The sequence below is a fragment of the Nanorana parkeri genome, unplaced genomic scaffold, assembly GCF_000935625.1.
Source record: "Nanorana parkeri isolate BGI_ZX_2015 unplaced genomic scaffold, ASM93562v1 scaffold1033, whole genome shotgun sequence".
NCBI classification, from domain to species: Eukaryota; Metazoa; Chordata; class Amphibia; order Anura; family Dicroglossidae; genus Nanorana; species Nanorana parkeri.
This window is the reverse complement of record NW_017307301.1, coordinates 383,998-400,446: the sequence shown is the minus strand read 5'-3', so window position 1 is coordinate 400,446 and position 16,449 is coordinate 383,998. Positions and strand designations below refer to the sequence as shown.

The window sequence follows — 16,449 nt, the reverse complement described above, 5'->3', positions numbered from 1 at the left end:
AGTGCAGCAGCATTGTCACCACATCAAATGAAGCTACACAGTGTGGACTTTACTTGCAAAATCAACTGGTATTTGTGAGACTTTGCAAGGGGACTAAGAGAAAACTGTAAGTGTATTCATGGAAAGGCAAAATTCTACTTTACTGATTTTAGAATTAATAAACTCATTATGATTTAATGATTAAAGAATCACATATTTAACTTAATCTTGAGCCCTTTGTTTGCAAACCATGATAGTGGAAGGATAGAAGAATCTAATGTGCCTCAGCTTACATGTGAGTTTCACAGGGGATAACATAGGAGAAGTTATATAGATTTCTGGGCATCCCATTATCTGATGACAAGATACATGGCAAGCAAGAATTGCACACACTCCACACAAAGGCATTTAAAAAAGAAACTACACCACTCCTGACTCTTTGACCTTGTAGTTTAATGTTATTCACAATTACTGTACAACAACATCAAGGTACGATGGATACAGCGACAACCTCTATCCACGAGCTGGTTTTATAAATGTTTGACTTATCCAAATGGAACATGGGTCATTCAGCGAATAATACATATAGTACTATACATTTGTGTTCCCCTGTATCTAAGTATACTATGTTTTTTGCATGACCATGGAAACAACAATACAAAAGTACAAAGTCATAAAAATAACAACAGTTACATTAGGCCCTGTGCAGTTTTTGGTCATAAAAACAAAACATACCATGATAAGTTACATAAAGCAATGTGGCAGACGTTCTGTAAGCTATGTATACAAACAATTATTTAATCGAACAAACACATACATCATGCCGGCTGTTGACAACATTACAGTATCTACAAATCTACATGTTGTATTAAAAAGAGTACAAATTTATACAAGTTTGTTGAACTTTTTCACTAAAGTTCACAGCACCAACTATATAAATGGTAAAAAAAGAAAAATATAGCTACTTATATTCATTTTTCAATCTATAGCTCACATGAAAAACTGGCAACACCAAACGATGTATTGGTAAGTCCAGAACGAGAAAAGCTTTGTTCTAATCTGCCATGGAACCTAAAAACTGTGCCAGTATGGAAAACCTGTGGTAAAATGAAGAGCATCGGCCAAGTCTTTATAGTCCTTGAAGGTAATACACATTTGTATTTAGGAAAGTGCCAGCCAGAGGGCCCAGACACTCTACAGAGACCAAGTAGAGTCATTGAATAGCCAGTTCTTACCTCTTCCATGCTGGAAATGCATCTTATCTTCATCTGGGTCTTGCTTGGCTTTAATATAACCACAGTGCCTGCAAAACATAAATGACTGGTCTTAGTATTCAACTTAACTGTAAACTCCAGTTGGAATGAAAAGTCTAAAATGAAGATCTGTTTCAACCATGAACCATGCTTTAAAGTGGACCTTTACCCCCTTTCACTAAATATCACACCAGCATTCAGCCCTGTATACTGATATAAAATCATCTTACATTCATATGTTATAAAAACATATTTTTCTTTTACTTATAATTATTGTTTTTCCGCTTCCTGGTCCTCTTAGGTATCAGTGATGCAACTCATGACTTAGGCCCCATTCACACCTATGCGTATTGTAATATGCGCGTCTGTCGCGCGACCGTCACGCGGTTTTTTTACCGTGATTCGCGGTAAAAAAGTCGCGCGACCGTCGCGCGATTCCAAAGGCTACTTGGCAGTATACAAATGGAAAACGCCCTACAAAAGGGACCAATACGCAGCAAAAAACGCTCCGGGACCTTTTCATGCGTGGGCCGTTTTGTAGTGCGTTCGGGACGGGCGGAAATACGGACAGGTGGGAACGATACCATTGACTACAATGCTATTTATTTTTTGACCGTTTTGTAGAGCGTTCATCGAGCGTAGGACGCGCTACAAAACGGTCAGGTGTGAATGGGGCCTAAAAGATGCATCCTGGGAAGGTTACATCACCAGTGCATTGCTGGAAAATATCATCTGTAAACTGCAAAATGTTGTGAGATCTCAGGGAAAGACATTTTTCCCTTGAGATGATGTGCATGGTCACGTGTCTTAGTCAGATGTGCAAGAGTTCCAGGAAGTAAAGGGAGAGGGATTCATCTGCCATTAGTAAAAATGGCCACTGTGAGAAGAGAATATCAGTTTGATAAACTCAAACAAAGATGTGTTGCTCTTGCCAGAAATCGTGTAGCTTCATTAACTCTCTGCCTCTGCTGACTGTTATCAGTTACATTATTCTCAGCTATCTCGGGGACTACAGAACAACGCCTCTCTATAATATAAAAAAAAGATGAGGGTTTCGCAATCCTGTCATGTTTCTTTTGTCTTGATAAAGATGGGTGAGTGAGTGTTGTCATCCTAGGACAGAAAGGGTGTAACTGGTAGAATCACCAGGTGAAAATAAAGGAAAAAAATGTTTGAGAAAAAAACAGATTCAGTCACCACAGCAACAAGGACTGGTAAGGAGCAATATACAATAATACCTTGGTTTACAAGTAACTTGGTTTGAGAGTGTTTTGCAAGACAAGCAAGCATTTCTGAAAAATGTTGCCTTGATATACAAGCAATGTCTTGCAATAAGAGCAAAATTTTGTAGAAAACCACCACCAAATAAGGCTGTAGCAGTGCGAGCGATGAGTCTGTTTAACGACAATGCAATGTCACATTGGATAGATTCCTTGTTAAGGTTTCACGAAATTAAAAAGATTCCATTGAGTCAAGAGATAGCAGTGATTCTGTTAGTGATAGTGAAAGTTGTCCTACACAATAATCCTCCTCTCTTGTCCACCTCACACCAGCCACGAAGGTACTGGTAATTGGTTTATTTTTCTTTATATTTTGTACAGTATTATATTACAGTACAGTATTGTCATCATTTTTATATGAATATTTTTGGGTTGTGGAACTAATCATCTGAATTTCCATTATTTCCTATGGGGAAATTCGCTTTGATATACAAGCGCTTTGGATTACAAGCATGCTTCCGGAACGAATTATGCTCGTAAACCAAGGTATTACTGTATTACATATTTGTTTTTGGGTTTAGATACATTTTAAGCAATGCAGACTAATAGCGTGTGTTACATTAAGAACACAGAAAATGTAATTCCTATATTTGTTCACAGGAGCTGACTTTTTTTATCCTTCTACTGACTGACCCTGCTATTACATGCAGAGGATGTGTGGCCACACAGAGAAGGAAAATAAGAGGTCTTTGCATGTGTAGTTGACAGTTAGAGACATGGGGACAGCATAAGTGTTGGGCAAATGCAGCATGCTTGTATCCGCTCGTATCTGAGGTCAGCACGAGATGATTCTCAGATCATTCACGTCCTTCTGACCCACATTGTACCCCCTTCTACCGCTGCTTCAACCTGCTTTTACATTTCCATTGACTCATTTTGGGAGAAAATCAGTGCTGATATGAACAAAAGTTATTTTACATAGGCCCTAAAAGTGTCTTTACAGAAAAAGTTGTCATTGATCTGAAACTTTAAAGGAATTATTTTACGGATCATTTTTTGGAAAATGAAATTGGAAATTGGAATCAAGTGTTTTTTTTTTCAAGAATAATAAGTCAAAAAGTCAATTATTACAGAAGACAATTATTACATTTACTACTTTCTTTCTATTTAAAGGAAACAACCAAATAATGATTGTGTTTATAGGAGTTTTTAATACTTTTTAATACTCATTTTGAAAACACAGTTTTAAGCAATAACATTTTCTAGTTTTTTATATCTTGGAGAAGAATTGGACCTTCTGTCTGTTGGAGCTGTTGTCGGTATCCTCCTTGGATAGATGCCCTTCAAAGGACATCCTTCCTGAGGGATGGTGACCAAAACTGAACTGCATTTTCAAATGAGGCTGAACCTGTGTTTTATAAATGCAAAGAATTATGAATTTATCTCTTGAATATTTTCCCTTTTCAATACAAGAGAGTATTCGGCTAATTTTTATTAGCTGTAGATTGGCATGGCAATCCATCACCAATTCTCTCAATGGAGCCCCTCCCAATGAGTATGTTGCATGCATATTTTTAGGGCTCAAGTGCATAACTTTACATTGAACCTCAATTGATAAGGACTAGTGGAAAGACTACATACTGGCACAATGTCAGAGCAGCAGCAGACTGCTTATTGAGTTATTATTATATTTGTTTTCTTATGCAAACCAGTTAAGATAAAATATGCTCACGTGTTATTACACACAAAATGATGATGTTTCTGCAATACAACTCAAACTGAACTGTACATCTACAAAGGTCCATGGTTATTTGTTATTACACACAAAATGATGATGTTTCTGCAATACAACTCAAACTGAACGGTACATCTACAAAGGTCCATGGTTATTTGTTATTACACACAAAATGATGATGTTTCTGCAATACAACTCAAACTGAACTGTACATCTACAAAGGTCCATGGTTATAGAGTCCCAAAGGTTGCCCCCATACTCTGTTTGTTAAGGAAAATGCCCGGGTGCACATCCACAAAAATATCCATACAGATTCAAAGTAGATAGAGGCACTCATGGGTCTTGCGGTGGAGATAAGTGAAAGCATCAGCATTGTATTGGCAACGTTTCGATGGAGCGCAGTCCATCTTTCTCAAGATGTCTTGATTAGGATGGACTGAGCTCCATCGCAATATTGACAATAAAATTCTGATGCTTTGACTTATCTCTGCTGCAAGACCCATGAAAGCCTCTATATCTACTTTGGATTTGTAAGGTCCATTGTTTTGGGCGCAGAACAGTTATAACAGCCTACAGGGGCCCATGATTAAAATCAGGCCTGAATGCAAGTGATGAGTAATTTCTAAAAAAAATGCCTGCAGTTCACATCATGTCAAGTTCTGCTGACATCTATAAATATGTATTTACCCATCCCCAGGAATATCAGGAAGTCTTGTGTGTTAATGATGCAGAATGTTAAGTCACCCTTGACTGGTGTTTAATAAGATGAGCTCGAGGTTTACATCATCAATAACATCTTAATGCCTAACATATCTACAAACATTTTCAATACTTCCCAGTTGCTCTATTAAACCCAGTAGAGTGTTAAAACACAGAGTGACTTTAAAGTGTCCAATGTGTTCTCTTTTAGAGTGTCCTTACTGTCCCCAGATGCCACTAACTGCTGTGACACACGCAATAATACACGGCCTACAATTTTACACCGCAAGATCGGATTACTTCTAAATGGATGTTCCATAGCTGATAAGGTGATTGCAATAAAATAAGAAGCCTGTTTCCCTGTGGGAATAGTGTTAACATGCTAGATTTACACAGTGGTAAATCTTGACTGGGCACCTCTGTGTAGAATGTCAAGAGCTGCAGAAATCTGCTGTCTGTGCATATTGCTCGGGCTAATTGTTTCTGCAACATACACCTCTTAAGATCACCATTATTTCATGGAACATAATTGTGGAGCATTTAAGCACCTATAAATAATTTATAAAGGCTGTGATATCACTGATCATTACAATATTTAAAGGGTTAGTTCAGCTTTACCATATAATATCCCATGTATTCCAGTGTCCCCGGTATTAAAAAACACTTTCATTTTTCTTAAAAGAAGCTTAATTTCAATGGCATACCTGAAGGCTGTGTGCAGCCTCTCCCAAACTTTCCCAGGACATGCCAGATATTGGAAGTGTGCCCCCAGCACTTTGGAAATAAGCACTCTGGCTCATTCAAAACCCGTGCTTCACAGTGAGCACTCTTTTCCTCTGTATCAACAGCAGCTCAGTTCAATGTTGTGCAGGATGCATGCATGAGTTTTGAGTGAACCAGAGCTGTGCTGGGGGCATGCTTCCAATTTCCGCTGTGTCCTGTCTTCTAGGTGGGAAGTTGGAAGGGGAGGGTGTTGTCTACCTAGAAGTTTTTCTCACAGGCTTTGGAGAGGCTGTGAATGGCTTACTGGCAAAGGCGAATCTACAAAACATTGTGCCCCTGGCATCCCACCCACCTCCTGGCAAACAGTGATGTCACTTGTTGCCAGGACCTGTGTTGGACGCCAGCCACAGCATCCCAGGGTGCTAAGAGCCAGGCAGAAACCTGGGGTGTGACTGGTTGCCAGGAGCTGGGCGGGATGCTGGCCAGAACATTCATGGTTGCTAAGAGCCAAGTGGTGAGATGTGTTTGGGAAGAGAAAAAAAAGTCAGCTGTCTCTGTGGGTCGACGAACTTTCAATGAGCCATGGAGCTGTGCCCCTTCAAGAGGCGCCCAGGGCATGTGCCATTTGTGCTATACGCATCTGCCTATAGGTATGACATTAAAAAGATGATTAGTTTTTTTTTTAAACTGTGCAGTGTTTTTTCTAATGCATTGGAGGCGCTGGAATGCATGGGAAATTTTATGGTAAAGGTGGACTAACATTTTTAGCCTTCCGAGAGACAGTAGTCCTTGTATTCTGTTGCACTTCATTTTATATAGATGGGTTTTTTAATGCTGCCAGGGCATTCTATCTTCCCTTTGCCCCAAAGGGGAGGGTGATATAATGGAAGCCTGGGATATTAGCAGAGAAAGATGGGTACTGCAGAAACACCCAGCTCCAATTAGGGTGTGCATGGGTGACCTGTAATTGGGTCCACTGACATTTAAAGACAATTGTAGTATGTGCTGTTGGCTTCTGCCACATACTGCTTCCTGAAGTGCAATATATAAAACATGTGCAGTGTGGAGAGCTTTGCCACACAGAGTACAGAAAGAGGATTTACCCCGGTGAGAGGGCATGCAATGTCAAGGACATTTATTGGTTCTGCTATCGGCTTACTTGATTGTATGACCACAAAGGCATTGCCATTACCTTTTCCCATAAGTACATTAGATGAGCGTGTCCTATACAATATCAAGGCAAATATTTAGATTATTATTTAAAACTAAATGCTAAGAACATTTTTCTAGCACAACCATTTCAAATGGAAAATATTAGGTAATTGTTGCGAGCCGCAATATTTCAAATATCACCTTTATACTAGTATAAAGTATACCATCTTAAAGCCAAATACAGGCAGGTATTTTTTAAAATCATTACTTGCATTTTTACACAGAATTGGGATAACTACCTTAAGTTCAAAAATTGCCTCCTATAATCTCCCCCACAGCAACCCTTAAACTGAAAGGGGGAGTCTCAGCCAACCAGGCCTCTATTGCTTACAGGAAACATGCTTACAGGAGGGAAGACCACAGTAGTGCTCTTATCAGGGTGCTTCTGCCCCACCGTGGTCCAGTCATGGTCCAGGATGGGGTTGTTCCAGAAGTAGACTGTATTGCATACAATGGGGACCACCACTACAGCGCTAATCTCCTCAAAATGCCAATTTCCTGGTTGTTATGATGATATTCTAGTTTTAATACCTTTTTAGTTACTGATCCAGAACCTAAATGCAGATCAGGAAAGTTGGAAAAAAATTGCATTTATCTATTTATCTACATCAGTTTCAGCAATTGTAGCTTCCATGTTTCTTTCATGATGGGTTTAATTCAGAGCTGAATTCCAGGAAAAGCAAATATTGTCGAAATATAAGTCATATGTATTATTTCTTGAATGTTGGTGAGCTTTGTGTATTTCTTCCAGATCTGTGCAGTAATCCAGTGTGAAACTTGGAACTTCCTGTAATAAAGACCAGTTACTGCGGTTCTCTCTCCTTGTGCAGGGTGAGTGGTCTTGTCTCCGCCCCTCCTGTAGTTTTCCTGTAGTTTTCTGCAGGCAGCCTGTAGTGGGTGGGGGCCTGCCCTTGTCCCTCCCAGAACTCTTATCTCTGCACAACCAATATGCAACACAGTGATTATGTCACTTCTAATTTTACAAGGTGATATATGAGTTTGTATAGGCACTTGGTGCGCACAAATTGGATTTATATTCTTTGTGGTTATTGATGAATATATTTCAATAAAGTTTTCTGCCTGGAGTTCAGCTTTGAATGCAGTAAATGCAAAGAGGTCTAGCATCTGGCTCGGCAATCTATCAGGACTGACTGAATGCATTTATGAATCATTTGGCAGGTAAAGCAATTCACATGTAAGTTCAGCTTTAACAGGTCCACATACTGACCAATATAAAAATAACAGTGCTGGTCATAACTCCCAGCAAGAATCCAGCTATTATATTTCTATTGCAGAAGATACATTATAAATACAGATCCAGCTGGAATACAGAGACACTTTTCTCCATTTTTATTTACTCAGAGCCATCATGCCTAGGAAGTGACCCCCATATCCTAAAAGTCGGGAATGCTGCTCTCCGTCATCCTCCAGTCTGGCCCCACTGTGCCTGTTTGTACTCCTATAAGCCAGTTGCACATTTTATTAGGCTTGAATATGTCTAATGCAAGGTTTGTGATCGGTAATAGCTGCAAGATTATGCAGTGACCCATTACTTTGCACAACAAACCCTCATTAGTCATGTTTACAGATACGTCATGGTAATTGCTCTGAACTGGTTCTCTTACCTTGTTTCATCATATTATTAAGCACAATAACAGGATTAAAAATCTAGAGACAGAGTCGTGTGCTGTGTAGCTGAACTGCTCATAAAATATGTAAAGTAAGAGACTGAAATAGAGCACAACATGGATTTTGTTTTCCTAGAAATATAATGTAAAGTCACATTTCAAAACATCCCTAAATAATTCAAAATTTGGTGCACTGAGATTTTTTTTTCATTAAACTTCTGCATTTAGTTACTTCACATAATTGTAGGATGAAATCATAAATTAAGAAGTATATGGATCACATACAAAATACATTGTTTAATATCAGTGAGATGATTATATGGGTACAAACAGGATAGCAAAATCCATATTGGGCACCTTAGCTCCCTAAAGATCAATCTAAAAGGGATTTTTCATATCTAGCCTATGTGGTGGAAAGGCCTTATGCTGAGCTGTAATGAGTGGCTGGGGTCATGCTGCTTGTACCGCTGTCAATAAGCAGTGCAGGATGACCTTCTAAGCATTTCCACTCTTGTAACGTGGTAGGACTCTCTTGTATAGGACAACACTGCCTGGTAACAATCATAACCAACTATTCTTGTCAGGCTTGAGCAGCCGCTGAGCTCAGCTGCTTTAAAAAGAAAAAGGCTGTCTATGCAGAATATTGGAGAATTTTCGGGCAGGCTTTGCTGGAGGAGTAAATGGACTACAAGTATCGGAGATACCTTAATGAAGATTTTTAAAAGCTGCTTAGTTTATAGTTACCCATTGGGGCTTCTTGACTGCATAGGTCAGCCTTTCTCAACCAGGGTGCACTGGTGTGTCCCTGAGCTCCTCAGGGGTGCCTCAAAATTTTGTGGAAGTGGAACTGTGATGTAAAGGAGGGAAGGAAGACTGATGTGAAGGAGGTTCCTGATGTAAAGGGGGAACTCTGATGTGAAAGGGGTGGGGGGCTGATATGAAAGTGGGGCTTCTGATGTGAATAGGGGCTATTGATGCAGAGGACATTTTTGTTGTAAAAAAGCAAAAAGGGGCTCAGTAGACTTAAAGTATATTTCTGTCTAGCTTTGCTTTAACGTAAGCACTGTAATACAGATTCAAAATGCTATCATAGCAAAATACACCATAATTTCCTTTAAATCTCTCAAAACACTTGCAGCCACAAATCGCTGTGGATGGGAAACACTTCTATCCATCAAGTGTTAATACTGAAATGTTTTCTGTACAATAGTAATAATGGACAAATCCACGGGATTTCTTAGCCATGGTGCTCTCCTGGCTACATCAGTGCTCTACATCCTGCAGGGGTCTATTACAGGGTCGCACTGCTCACAATGACACTCATCTGACCATCTCTGCTGGAGACAGGTAATAGATGATTGCAATCACAAGTGTGCCAACCCCCTGCTGCTTCACTGCCCAGAAGAAGAAGGACTGGGGATCTCTGAGAAACACGTATATCAACACTTCCAGCTCCTGGCTGAACTGACGTAATGTTTTATACAATGTTATTCTTAGCTTGCCCATTCTTTTCATTTGTTTCTTTTTAAAAAAATGTGCTTTAGTGCCAGAGATTAGCAACATCCTTGGTGCCCCTCTCCCTCCACATTGTGAAGCAGGGGCTCAAAAAACAAGGGGATCTCAGTAGGTATGCTGGAGTGCATGAAACATGGGACTGACATATTAATAGTAGAGAATGGTGTGCACAATGGCAGCTCTACTAGCTCTGGTGACAGCGAAGAAGTACGCTAAGGTATTATTGAATACACAGCCAGCAAAATTAGAACATTGTGTTGATAGAGCTTTTAAGCAAAGCTAACAGGTGCAATGGTCCTTGTGTCTTTTCGAACAGATTGAAAATAACTAGGCATCTGCCAGGCAATTTAGGTTCTCTCTAGAAATCTTTAGCATAACATTGTATAAAGGTTTAAAGATTAAGCTCACCTAAACTATAAAATGGAAGGGCAGCCAAATTCACACTGTGCCAGTGAAAATATCCACCCATAGGACTTTATAGGGAATCTTCTGTCACATGCGGCATTACAGAAAACAGCTTCTGTAGAGCCAAGAACTATGTGTTTGGCTCTAAACCTTTGGGTGACTGGATTGCTGGACTGGATGCATGGAGATAGGTAAAATGTTCTACTCTGCCCCAGATGCACAGCTGTACCCATGAGAGCTCCACAACTGCCCGAAGTAAAGCTGGTCTTCATAGCACAACATTTATGAGTGGTTCCCTCTATTGGATTACAGTAGGATCACATTTGCATCAGCAGCTAAAAAGTGTTGTATAACTTCCACATATTTCTGAAAGCTTAAAGCAGAACTTCAATCTCTCCATTTTCTGTCCTATCTTCTTCTTCCTATCTTGCTGCTTCCTGGAAAACTATGCTCTTTAACGAATGCAAACGAATCCGAATTTCCGTTTCCGAAATTCGGTAGCGGTAGTTCGAACGTTCGTTTCGTTTTCATTTCTTATTCGTTTCGTTCGTTGGAGCAAAGTGACATTTTCCCCCCTCAAATATCACTTTGCTGCAAACGAACGAAGGAAACGAATAATAAACGAATAAGAAACTAATAAGAACCAAAAACAAAACGAACGTTCGAACTATCGCTACCGAATTTCGTCCGAATCCGAATTCCGAATCCGAATTGACTTTCACACCCGAATCCCGAAAAACGAAATAACACAAATCCGAATTTAAAACGACACACAACTAAACAAATTTTTTGGCAGTGCACATATCTAATGTGAGGTGTATTATCCACTTTTACAGAAGTAGTAAGGAGTTTGGAAGGGTAGCTGAGATCAGTGTATGATGCTGTACAGTGTGATCTGGACTGTAAACACACAGCATCTGGTTTACTGTCTTCACATTTAGAGGGCTATTCACAAAGGAGCCATATCATCTAGCCTTAGATTTGGCTGATCCTTCAGGTCACTTCGGCCACCAGAGCCTTTCGGTTCAGTCGAACCGAAGGGCTGCTGTACGGGCTGAAGCACATATGCATCAGCTCGGCTGAGCCGTAGTCACAGCTGAAGCGGGGAGAACGGTTTCCCCGCAAATGACAACAACTGGGCAGAGCCAGCTGTGATGTCATGGCTGGCTCCACCCAGTTGTTGTCATTAAATGACAGACCAGCATCCTCATCAGGTCATTTGCAGACACTGGGCTGTGGGTAAATGTCAACTGGGCGGACCTTTTGGCCAGGACCTGCGGGAAGACTTTGACAGGTGCCGGACAAATGTAAACAGTTGGGTGGAGCTAGCGGTGACATCAACGCTAGCTCCACCCAATTGTTTATATTTTGCCAGCATCTGTCAGATTCTCCATTCTGCAGTGGCAGTTCGCCGCATATGGTCGGGGTTGGCGGGCATCTGGTTTTTATTTTATTTCGAAGAATCATTGTGGAAAATGCTGGACATTGTGATCGACCCTTGGATTACGTCAATGAATCAATTAAAGAGATACCCCAATGCAAATAACACCACCGCACCAGAGCCCCGCAACCAACGCCCGAGGGCTTCTGGGGAAGAGGCCTTTGTAACCATCGGCACTGGGACAAGGTGCTTTTCTCCTTACAATTCCTACCAGACCTGGCATGGTTTGGTAGGGGGACCCCACTCTGTTTTTTTTTCTTTTACAATTTTTTTTATTATTTTCTTAACATTTTCTTTTCTTTTTCTTTTTTTAACATTTTTTTAAATTATTTATTTTTCTTTTGTAAATTTTTTTTCTTATTCTGCTCGCTACCTCGTAGGTAGCAAGCAAAATAACCAGCAGCGCCACTCGCCTATTTTCTTCCTGCCGCTCGGCCCTTATGAGAATGTGGAATGGCTTCTTCACTTCGGCTCAGCCGAACATGCAGAGCATGTTTGGCTGACCGAAGCCAGCCGAAGACGGCCAATGTATGGCTGATTTTAGCCGATGTACCACTGAAATCAGCCGTACAGAACCGAAGTGAATAGACGAACAGCGTTCGGCTCACTTAACGTCGGCTCGGTTAGTGAATTCGCCAGCTTAGTGAATAACCCCCTTAGACAAAACTGTGTGTATTAGCCTAGGTAGACATCATGTCTGTAAAATGTTAAATATAGCTGCAGTGGTGAGTTAGCTCCACTTGACTCCCACCAAAAAGTGCAGAGCAAGATGGAAAAGACCAAGAATTGTCATGCAAGCTTTTTTTAAATCTTTTTGCCAGCTGGTCAAATAGAGTGTTGTTATATTCAGCTGTTCCCATCTTATGTGCATTTGCATTGGCTTTAAATCGATAAGCTGCTTGGCATTTTTTCTATACAAATAAAGTTCACACATTTTGAATTTCTAGGTTTTTTCCACCAGTCTAGTTTGCTCATTTCTATTTTCAAGTTTAGTCATTTTCCATTTAAACAATTGATCTTTCTTCGCTGCTGTGCTTTACTCTCTCCTTTCGCCACATATTTATTATGTTATCTCTTTTTTTTTTTATAAGACCCTGAAGTATATAAGTGGCAAAGAAACAAAAAGCTGTGCCACTGATACGCATTTGTTATTTTTCGAAGCATATGCCATACTAGTGTCTTTGTGAGTCACGTTAAAATAATAGCTGTGTCTAGCACCATAAATTCCATGTGAAAACACTCACCCTCTCTAACATTCCAATCAATGAAGAGAAAGCTGTAGAAGGAGTGCTAAGCATGCTGGAGGTGTGAAGGATGCCAGCTGAGGCAGCTTTATTAGCATACACATCATCATATCTGCATGTTAAAGTGTGTCTGCAGTCACAGCAGGACAGCTCAGAGGTGTTAATCAGTTTTCATCACCTGTTAATGAGGCTCATCTCTAGCGAGGAATTGATTTTCCTGTGGTCACTTGTTCTGTTAAGACAAATCCTCTAAATGTTAAACCGGGCAGGTCATATAAACTGAGCTCATTTACTAAAAGCACTCTTCATGTGACACTTTAGTCACCGCTCATGTTATGTGAGCTTCTATTTTCATATTAGCATTAGTATTATCGTTAGGTATGATATATAATTAGGATTGTCCTGGAATATATAGGCATATATACTTGGAAGAGTTGTGAAACATCTTGAACATTACAAAACAAGTTTGTATAAATGTGCATAACGTCTACATAAGTTATCCTAATAAACTTTTAAAGTGCAAATAAACTCAGGAGTTAATTCATACAAATGCATTCAAGTACATTAACTATTAACAACAATGTAACTTATTTGTGTATCATTCAGTTGAAAATCCTCAAATCATCTCTGAATTGGTGCTGATACTGTCCTTCCTTCTGGAGGGTGACTACTTTTGTTCCCCATGGTCCCTTTGTGTGTTGTAAAGTAGTCACCGCTCCAAGCTCACTCCCGTGATGGACTACAACCTCACGTTTAGTTTACTAATTTGTATTGAGATTGTAGTCCATCACAGGAGTGAGCTTGGATTGGTGTTTACTTTACAACACACATAGGGGTCTATTCACTAAGCTGCCGAAGTATCTAGCCGTAGCTTCGGCTGATCCTTCGGCTAGCTTTGGCCCCTGGACCCCTTCGGTTCTATTACCTATAGCCCTTACAGCTCCCGAAGTCGGCCGAGCGGCTCAGTCGAGCCGAAGGCATATGCCTCGGCTTGACTGAGCCAAAGTGAAAGCCGAAGCCTCGGCTAGACTGAGCCAAAGTGAAAGCCGAAGCTGGCCGATCGGCCAAGCTGGCCGACAGCCTGCTACTGACAGCTTGGCGCAGCCAGCCGTCATCTCACAGCTGGCTCCGGCCACTTGCACAGACAGATCAGCGTCCCTGGTTATCAGGTAACCAGGGACACTGATCTCCAGACAGCCCAACTCTCCCGGGCGATCCGGGAGTCTCCCGCTATTAGATAGCGGCTCCCGGCCGCCCGGGAGAGAAACACTTTCTCCATAGGAATGCATAGCTGGATTCCTATTGGTCAATCAACTGCTGTCAATCAACAGAGGGGACCTGAAGTTCTCCATCAGGTCCCCTCTAGTGATTGACAGCAGCAGTGGGCAGGTGCAATAGCTAGTTTGCTATTGGCTATTGCAAAGTCAAATAGCCAATAGGAATCGAGCTATGTATTCCTATGGTGATTTTTTTTTGTATTATTCTGACGGCAGCAGAACCGCCCGGCCAATAGAAAACAGTTGGTCGGAGCTAGCTGTCACTGATAGCTCCCCCCAATTGTTTTCTTTTTTTTTTTTTACTACTTTTTTAACTGTTTTTCTATTCTGCTCGGTACCACATAGGTACCGATCAGAACAGCCGAGCCAAATGCCGCCTGGCGGCATTCGACTATTCACTCACTGCTGTTTGCCATCTATGAGAATAGGCCGAACAGCAGCGAGTAGCCTGCCGGAGGTTCGGCTTAATCATCGGGTGGCTTGGGGTCGGCCGAACATGATCAGGATGTTCGGCCAACCCGAAGTGCAGAAGGAGTTCGACTCAGCCGTCAGAATAGCCCGACCAGCAGTGAGAAGCCTGCCGGAGTTTCGGCTCAGCCGATCCAGATGTTGGATCGGCTGAGTCGAACTCCTTCTGCACTTCGGGTCGGCCGAACGTGCTGAGCATGTTCGTCAGACCCGAAGCCAGCCGAAGCCACCCGATGTACGGCTGATTTCAGCCGATATACGGCTGGAATCGGCCGTACCAGCCTAAAGTGAATAGCCGAACAGCGTTCGGTTCGGGTGGGTTAGTCACTCTGCTGCCTATGGCAGCTTAGTGAATAGACCCCATAGTGACCATGGGCAACAAAAGCAGCCACCATCCAGAAGGAAGGACAGTGTCAGCACCAATTCAGAGATGATTTGCGGAGTGATACACAAATAAGATACATTTTTGTTAATAGTGATATATGAATACAGTTTTAAGGTTTATCTTCTGAGTTTAATGTTACTTTATTCCCTTTCCGAATCCCATCAATTATCATACTAGATATACTATTGAATACATTATTGTAGAAAGTGATATAACCAGAGGGTCTGATAATTAAAGTAGCACTAAACCCTCAAATTATTTTTTAATTATTACATTTTTATATAGCTGTTAGCACAGGAACATGAAAGCTATTGTGAACAAATGTCCAGAAACACATTTTATTTGTTCACCGCCACAGCTTCAGGTTCCACTGCACCAACTCCCCTAAACCTCCAGTCGGGACTTGTAGTCCAAAAGAGGGGGTAAGAGGGTCAAAAAAAGTCCCCATGTTTCCCCTTCTCTGGACTATATGTCCTACAATTCTATGACCATCTGTGTTACTGTGCATGCATGCCCCATCAGTCATCCCTGGCTGTCTGTGCATGTCGACTCAGGCAGTACCATAATGTGGGCACTCTCTGCGGGTAGCACGCACCTAAGTGTGGCTCCAAAGGACCCTAGAAGGCAAGAAGCCACCCCTTACAAGGGAAGTCTTTGGCAGCAGTTGGGGGAGAGAGTGAAAGGGAGGGCAGAGAGAAATTAGCAGGAGTAGCCACAAACGATGTAAGTCCTACCCTGAACATCTAATATATTCACAAAATTGGGTTTAATATCACTTTAAGGTTTATATATAACGAAAACTTTTTTTTTCTAGATTTGGATACAGTAGGGAAGTATTTGAGACCCTGTCCGGATTTTATTGCTGTCTGCTTTACTATAGATTCACCCTCTCTATGTGTCCTGATGACCATTACTACTTACAGAAAAACACAATTTTAGCATTGTCACCAGAACATGAAATAAGACACTTTCTAAAGGGTCACCTGTTTCAGTGACAGCTGCCACTCACTTTGTAGAGATCTATAAAGTCCTGTTGCGTCTCCGGAATAGGAATTAAAGGAAATCTTCTCCAACTGGACATACCGGTAGATAACTACAAATAAACTGCAACAGCCAGCTACTGAGGAGCATGCCTAATAGAAGTATTCCATTATCTGGTATTCTCTCAACCTCAACCAATACTTGAAGCTCTGATGAAGGAGGCACCCCTAAGCCCCCCCAAAACACATTGGCTAGGCTTGTGGATTTTTATTGGATTATTTTAA

At 41.1% G+C, this 16,449-nt stretch overlaps 1 protein-coding gene across 1 annotated transcript in view; it reads right to left on the bottom strand.

Annotated features, from left to right (window-relative positions):
- Positions 1 to 16,449, bottom strand: part of LOC108795983 (ephrin type-A receptor 3-like) — a 187,364-nt gene that overhangs the window by 60,368 nt on the left and 110,547 nt on the right. Inside the window, exon 10 of the mRNA XM_018567347.1 lies at positions 1,215 to 1,282. Within this exon, the coding sequence (XP_018422849.1) occupies positions 1,215 to 1,282 (68 nt within the window). The remainder of the gene's footprint in view (positions 1 to 1,214; positions 1,283 to 16,449) is intronic.